This window comes from Bombyx mandarina, chromosome 02, assembly GCF_030267445.1.
Source record: "Bombyx mandarina strain Sakado chromosome 02, ASM3026744v2".
Taxonomy (NCBI): Eukaryota; Metazoa; Arthropoda; class Insecta; order Lepidoptera; family Bombycidae; genus Bombyx; species Bombyx mandarina.
In genome coordinates this window covers 4,998,943-5,006,869 of record NC_143209.1, presented here as the reverse complement: position 1 = coordinate 5,006,869, position 7,927 = coordinate 4,998,943, and the positions used below count along the sequence as shown (strand labels likewise).

Genomic DNA, 7,927 nt, shown 5'->3' with positions numbered 1-7,927 from the left:
TGCAAAAATCACGAAATAATTATCTTTTAAATCTTGCGTACGAATTTTGAGAACATCGCCAAATGCATTATCCATTACGCGGCCTGCTACATATTATTATTATTTATTAGGGATATTTTATTTTTTTACCTGGTAACTAAATCATGTCTTATTTTAATTTATATTCTTATTTTTATGAAAAATCATATTATGAAATGAAATTAAATGAAATGAGATGAGATGATATGGGATGAAACATAATCTTAGTAAAATGGTGGTCATTTACAGAGATTTTTTCAGTGGACTTCTTGAAGGATCCCGAGAAGTTACGTCCAGCGGCTTTGTTTCATCTTCCCACATTTGTGCACTTTCACAGATATTAAACAGTTAATACGCCACCGTTATTACACATTTAAACCCGAAGAAACACTAAGTAGACAAAATAAAACAAATCACACAACTACACTCCTCGCGTTCCCGCCAAAAAATCACGCGGCCTGCTAAGTATCAAGGGGAATAGATCTGTAATATATATATTTTTTTATTTCTTAGATGAGTAGACGACCTCACAGCCCACCTGGTGTTAAGTGGTTACTGGAGCCCATAGACATCCACAACGTAAATGCGCCACCCGCCTTGAAATATAAGTTCTAAGGTCTCAGTATAGTTACAACGGCTGCCCCAAACTTCAAACCGAACGCATTACTGCTTCACGGCAGAAATAGGCAGGGCGGTGGTACCTAACCGCGCGGACTCACAAGAGGTCCTACCACCAGTTTTACTTCCTACGACTTGACTGCAGTGGATGTTTCCTCGGACATGGAATCGATCAGCGGACAATTGACCTTGGAGAGCATTGGGCGGCTTTTCGACATTATTTATTATTACTTAGCTGACACGGGTGCGGTCCTAATATTTATAGGTTAAGATATCCGTTATACCTAATTGAGTCTCTGACCTCATATCTCAAGGTGGGTGCAGGAATTGGCGTTCTGATATCTATAGACTGACTAGCTGACCCGGCAGACCTCGTAGTGCCTCAATCGAGAAATAAAAGACCTAAACTTTTGTATAAAATAAACTTAAAACAAAGGGGTTTTGAGGGAGTTTTCATTTTCGTGTTAATTTGAAACCGTGTTGTAAAATACCGCGTTATAAAAAGATTTTCTGTAATAATATCGAAATTATTTTGTTTAATCATCAGAGAATTATCATCCCAAAAGCTAACCTAATCTATTATAAGAAGGAGGGAGCCTGGAGATCAGTAATACAGGTCTTTGAACCTAGTACAGACTTCAGCTCTTTCAAAAGCTTACAAAATAAATTATAAGGTTAATTTCTATTTATTTTTGTACTTTACCCTTAAGAGAGAAATAAATAATCATTATTATATTATTACTATTATTATTCACGTCTATTTCCACGCGAATGGTAGCAGGCTTTAGTTGGTAACAATAAAAAAAACTTTGTGTTCTAATTGTTTGTTAGCAGCTGTGCAGACGCCTCTGACTCATGGAGAAACAATATATGACGCGCTCTGTAAACAACGGTGAACAATTTGCAGTACTGACTGATATTACTGCATTAATTTTACTAACCGCTCATAGATCAGACTTCTATAAATAACCTCCTATACTAACACAGACAGTCTTCTGTAGTTCTATACTAAAATGGAATCTTCTAGTGTACAAAAAGAAACAGATCCGACCAACATCTAGCCTCTAGTCCGGTATAAAACACTATTAAACTGTTACACCTACTTTTTAGAAATGATTACTGGTGGCCTTTTTAGTTTCACCAGGACAGATGGGCGAGCACGAGCTCAGCCAGGAGAGATGGGATTTGCTAACAGCTACCCGATTGCTCTACACTCGGTGGCAGATAGAGGCAAATGGCGTAGAATGGTCCGTAATAAACTCTTGTTGCGAAGAGGTGGTCACGACCCTCAGTATTGAGGAAACGGAAGCAAGAAGAAGACCCAATTGCCTCCGGAGGAGACCGAGCAGCTGCTTCGCGAATGCGTCTACTATCGGAACCGCGATGCGCTGAGAAGATCCGGCGAGAAACCCAGCAGTGTATCGGTTAGGTTTCACGTCGTACTCCTCGACGAGTCTGACGAGTGCAACCGCCAGGGCCCCTGTGCCTACTCCCAGTGCTAGAGCTTAAGGTGTCAAGTAACAGCTAGCAGATCGGAAGGATCCGCATAGATGTGAGTGCTTTACGTAAACGAATTGACATGAAATTGAAATTGACATAGATTCTCAATAATTAAATGCTTCTTTAACCCCTTCCCGGTCACCGTCCTCGTCGAACCCATCGCTTGCGACGAAGGGCTCGGCAAGTAAATTAACCCACAGACACAGCCCACTGAGTTTCTCGCCGGATCTTCTCAGTGAGTCGCGTTTCCGATCTGATGGTAGATTCTGCGAAGCACTGCTCTTGCTAAGGTCAGTATTAGCATCACTCCGGTTTGAGCCCCGTGAGCTCACCTACTAGTTATGGTTACGCTGAAATAGCCTCTCAAGCTAACAAGGCTATCAGCTTAGGTAGAAAAAAAACCCTTCAAATTGCTTGTCGATGTCAAGGAACTATTAGGAGCCACAAAACCCTACGATCCTGGCTCACGATAGGTACCCCACTGAGACAAACCGGATATGCATGCGGGCTTTACAATGCGACGTAGTCTCATATCGTCGAAGTCTTATCAAACTAAGAGTATTTTGTTAAACACAGAAACAGATTTTGTTGATGTATTTCAAGGTTTTAATGTGAAGACTGTTTTCGCACTTTGTTTGAAGATTTTTTACTATTTTTCAGCCCTTCATCGCAAGCGACGGGTTCGACGAGAACGAAGACCGAGCGAAAAGCATTACTACTTCACGACAGAAATAGGCAGGGCGGTGGTACCTACCCGCGCGGACACCCAAGCGGTCCTACCAGTGAACAAAGGTCAGAATAAGGTCATTATACGGAGATCCACACTAGCTGACCCGGCGTCTTATCCTTTACACCACCTGGTGGTACTATATGGACCGGTACTATTTAAGTATGTATGTAATATTACAAAATACGTGTGCAAACAATAAATAAGCTTCTACATAATTATATAAACGCATTGAATACGTATTACACAATTTTCAAACATAACCCAATTACTCTGAACAATTTCTATTTGCTCAGTTGAAAGGGCTAAGTTTGTGCTGAGTCTGTGAATTATTTTGAAATCTTAACCTATTTCAAAATATGGAGTAGGTACTTAAATTTAAATGAGACTTAGAAGAACCATTAGTTTTGGTTTTTTTTTGTTGGGTATATTAATCAAATGCATTTGACATTTGTTTGTCCTCAAACGACATCATCATTGGCTCAATTCAAACAGATCCTTTAGTCTATATTTTTTACTCCGTGCGCAACTCAATAGTCAGTTTAGTTTTGATCTTATTGATAATCTCAAAACACTATTCTGATTTCAAGTCGAAGCTGGTCAAGACGAACAAGATATAAAATCTTAGTTTAGTAGTATCTCAGTTTTTACAGTACAACGGCTGCCCTGCCTTTCAAACCGAAACGCATTACTGCTTCACGGCAGAAATAGGCAGGGCCATAGATTATTACACTTAATATATTTGAGAGGCAGGGTAGGGGTATAAGTGGTTCGTCGTGGCCTAAAGGATAAGAAGTCCGGTACATTCGTATGTAGCGATGCACCGGTGTTCGAATCCTGCAGGCGGGTAGCCAATTTTTTTAATGAAATACGTACTTAACAAATGTTCGCGATTGACTTCCACGGTGAAGGAATAACATCGTGTAATAAAAATCAAACCCGCAAAAATTATAATTTGCGTAATTACTGGTGGTAGGACCTCTTGTGAGTCCGCACGGGTAGGTACCACCGTCCTGCTTATTTCTGCCGTGAAGCAGTAATGCGTTTCGGTTTGAAGGGTGGAGCAGCCGTTGTAACTATACTGAGACCTTAGAACTTATATCTTAGGGTGGGTGGTGCATTTAAGTTGTAGATTCCACAAGACGTCCTACCACCAGTAATTACGCAAATCATAATTTTGCGAGTTTGATTTTTGTCACACGATATTATTCTTTCACCGTGGAAGTCGATCGTGAACATTTGTTAAGTGCGTATTTTATTAGATAAATTGATACCCGACAGCGGGATTCGAACACCGCTACATCGTTACATACAAATGCACCGGACGTCTTATCCTTTAGCCACGACGGCTTCAAAAGGTCCCGTCATGACTTACGCGAGTGTGGTGTTCGCTCACGCGGCGAATCTACGCGGCGGTAGATTCATTCGCGAAGCAGCTACTCTTGAGCTGTTAGGTCTCCTTCGGAGGCGCTCGGGTAGCTGTTAGCAAATCCCACCCCTCCTGACTGAGCCTTTGCTCGCCCACCTGTCCTGGTGAAACTGGAAAGGCCTCCGGGCCACCAGTAATCCTTCAATCATAAAAAAAAGGCTTCAAAAGGTTACCTATAACACGTGCTTATTCGGTCAAGGACACTAGTCAGAACAGTACAACAAATAATTGTATTAAACCGAATCTATAGTAGAGTTTTGTCAATAGAATCTATTGTTTTATTCAAATGATGGCCCTTAAATGAGTAAACATTTAATCTAGGTTAAAATTTAATGTATAAATACGTTACTTTGTCGAATTAAATTCATAACAAGTTCTGATTTTGACCGAACAACCATGAAGATTTTGTTGGTAAGTGTATTTTTGTTGCTCAAGTCTGTGTGTCGCCATCACGCGATAAATACATTTGGAACAATTCCTCGTTCGCTACCAGATTCTCGGTTTCCGTCTATAAGTCGTCTCAAGATTACTCAATCATCTTACATTGTAGACTTCATATCATACGCGCTATTCTGAACCAAACGCTTGGGAACTGAAGTAATTTTTTTTTATTGCTTTTGTAGGCAGACGAGCATACGGCCCACCTGATGGTGAGTGGTTACCGTCGCCCATAGACTTCAGCAATGCCAAGGGCAGAGCCAAGCCGCTGCCTACCGCTTAATACTCTCCACAAGCCTCGTTTGAAGAAGGACACGTCATAGCGCTCGGGAAACACCGTGGAGGGGAGCTCATTCCATAGCCGGATGGTACGTGGCAAAAAAGATCTCTAGAAACGCACTGTGGATGACCGCAGTGGCTCCAGCTAGTATGGATGAACTCTACTCCGGTGGCGGGCGGTGCGATGGTAAAAACGAGACGTTGGTATCATCTCGAACAATTCCTCAGAGCACTCCCCATGGAACATTCGATACAAAATACAGAGGGAACCGAAGTCCCTCCGCAGACCCAGAGGCTCCAAATCAGTCTTCAATTACACCCTTGTCTATATTATGATTAACTTGGGCAAATTTTTTCTTCTCTGGCTATGCTAATAGCCTTGAGAGGCTATTTCAGCTTCGCTTTGACGTGTAAGGTGAGCTCACGGGGCTCAAACCGGGAGTGTTGCTAACACTGGCTAACACTGGTTGCTAATAGAAATATTATTTATTCTATTCATTCCATTATAAATATAAATTGGCTGTATAAGCTAAAGGGCATAAGCCTTACATAGTTTATTAAGAATAGCTGTCACTGGCTGTCAAATCAGTCTGTCACTTTCTTAGCAATGAATTCGTAGCTTTTTTTATCTATATATTAATACGTGAAGCAAAAACTTTGTATCCTTTTTTACGAAAATTGCGCGGACGGAGGACTATGAAATTTTCCACACTTATAGAGAATATAGAGAAGAAGTGCACAATGCTAATATTTTTTTAAATAATGCATAAAAGATACATTAAATCAATAAAGAAAACATTACACACACTACATACCATGTATTTAACGCACACACGTATGCATATTGCATACTATTTATTCTCAAACTTTTGTTCTTGACGTCTATTGTCAAATTGAGAATAGATTAAATATTGTTTGTCTTTGTTATTATTTTTTATAGTGTAGTCTTGGCGAAAATTGTGATTATAGAAGTATAAAATACAATCATAATAGTGTACAAACTTACAATTCCAATTAATTATAGTCGAATTTCGACTACTGCGGGACCTCTAGTTTTTTTTATTACTTAGATGGGTGGACGAGCTCACAGCCCACCTGGTGTTAAGTGGTTACTGGAGCCCATATACATCCACAACGTAAATGCGCCACCCACCTTGAGATACAAGTTCTAAGGTCTCAAGTATAGTTACAACGGCTGCCCCACCCTTCAAACCGAAACGCATTTGATTTTGTGAATGTTTGTCAGAGTTAAATGTCTATAATGTGAACGGTTTCACCTTTACCGTTGTTTCATAAAACCACACAATCCTTTTTTTTTGTCTTCCATTAAAACCATTCACAGCAAGGTCCAGGTGAATAATACGAGATTCTCCTACAGGTTTCCTGCTTCGTCGTGATGCTGATGGTGGAAGCATCCAGTTCGGCAACAGGCGATTCCAATATGAACAATAAAAACCTTCCGAAACGTACTAAGCGATATGCATCAAGTTACGATACGGGCCGATCTGCGTACACTGAAGAAGAGGACACCACCAGCAAGACCGAAGAAGGCAACGAAATGAACGAGAAAAAGGAAATGGAAGAAATGGAGGAAATGGAAGAAATGGAGGAAATGGAAGAAGGATCCCAGACTAAAGAAACCCCAACTAAAATATTATCTGCCTCGAGTGGAGCGATCGCCACCGAGAATCTGGCCGCATCTCAGAGCGCGGCCGACGTTGTTGAGACAGAAACAAAATAAGTGTGACCCAAAAACAAAAGCCGTTACACGCTACACGTTACAAATGATCTGTCACATCTCTTGTCATAAGAAGTAGTTTTGTTTGCGCAATCGACACACCTTGTTTAACGAGAACGGTACGCAATTACCATCAAGTGGCCCTTCGATCTATTTTGATAATTATTTAAATACCTAATTAATCTCAATTAAAAGACTTCTTTGCTAATACCTTAAATCTCACACTTTTAATCAGACTTTGAGTAACACGTCAACTGGTATTCCATCATTCGGGGAAATGCAAAACGGTGCGTCCCCCCACGTTCCTACCTGACGGAAGATCGCTTGACACACCACAGGCTTCACTGTAGCTCTTGTGTAGCCAGGATCAGCAGCAGCGACCACACATAAAGACCGACCGATCATGTTAAATCCGAGGGAAATCACTAGAAGGAAGAATTTATATTAACACCTCACTCCCCGCTAACGAACAGTCAAAGCAATAACGGCCGTAGATTGAGAAGATTGAGTCTGATAGCAGACAAGGAAACCCCAACTGCCGTGCAAGGACAATGAAGGATGTCGCGACGGAGATGTATGTTGATAACGTATAGCAAGCACTACCGGCATCACAATCTATGTCCTCTAAAGGTTATCGTGTACAAATGCTTCGATTTTTTAACACTAATTCTAAGAAATAAACAAGGCAAAGCATCTGAATCTTTCATTTAACCATTATCCTTTCCATAAATACTTTTATTTAACTAGGTACGTGGGTGACTCACATGTATAAACTATTAATTTTATTATATATAGCAGCTTATATTTAACTGACTATTTTCTTAACATTCAATATATTAAAATATCTCGTATCACGAAGCAAAAGCCATAGCTCACCTTTGGACGTGAACTCGTAGCCTGAATTCCTGCCACTTCGATAAAGCGGCACGACACGAGAACCCTCTCATCGTGGCCGCCGGTAACTACATTCCCGATCCTGCGGACAGAATGGAAAGCTGTCGACGTCGCCCAAAACACGTCATCTCGGATCCTCCCGATCCACTGACGGTGCTTTTAGGTACTTCAAGCACCGGTCACCGTTCTCGTCGAACCCGTCGCTTGCGACGAAGGGCTCGACGAGTAAATTAACTCTCAGACACAGCCCACTGAGTTTCTCGCCGGATCTTCTCAGTGGGTCGCG

General features: G+C 41.1%; 1 protein-coding gene across 3 annotated transcripts; it reads left to right on the top strand.

Moving 5' to 3' along the window:
* The first annotated feature begins 553 nt into the window (after positions 1 to 553).
* LOC114250262 (uncharacterized) lies at positions 554 to 7,440 on the top strand. Of its 3 annotated transcripts, XM_089733430.1 has the most exons (3): positions 554 to 2,188; positions 2,797 to 2,928; positions 6,388 to 7,440. In XM_089733430.1, the coding sequence occupies exon 3, from the start codon at positions 6,406 to 6,408 to the stop codon at positions 6,748 to 6,750; it is 345 nt and encodes a 114-aa protein (XP_089589556.1). In that variant the 5' UTR covers positions 554 to 2,188; positions 2,797 to 2,928; positions 6,388 to 6,405; the 3' UTR covers positions 6,751 to 7,440. The 3 variants fall into 3 exon arrangements, with proteins under 3 accessions (XP_089589556.1, XP_028039866.2, XP_028039865.2); XM_028184065.2 differs by lacking the exon at positions 2,797 to 2,928 and having other exon boundaries at positions 588 to 2,188; XM_028184064.2 differs by lacking the exons at positions 554 to 2,188; positions 2,797 to 2,928 and adding an exon at positions 4,207 to 4,703.
* The last annotated feature ends 487 nt before the right edge of the window (positions 7,441 to 7,927 follow it).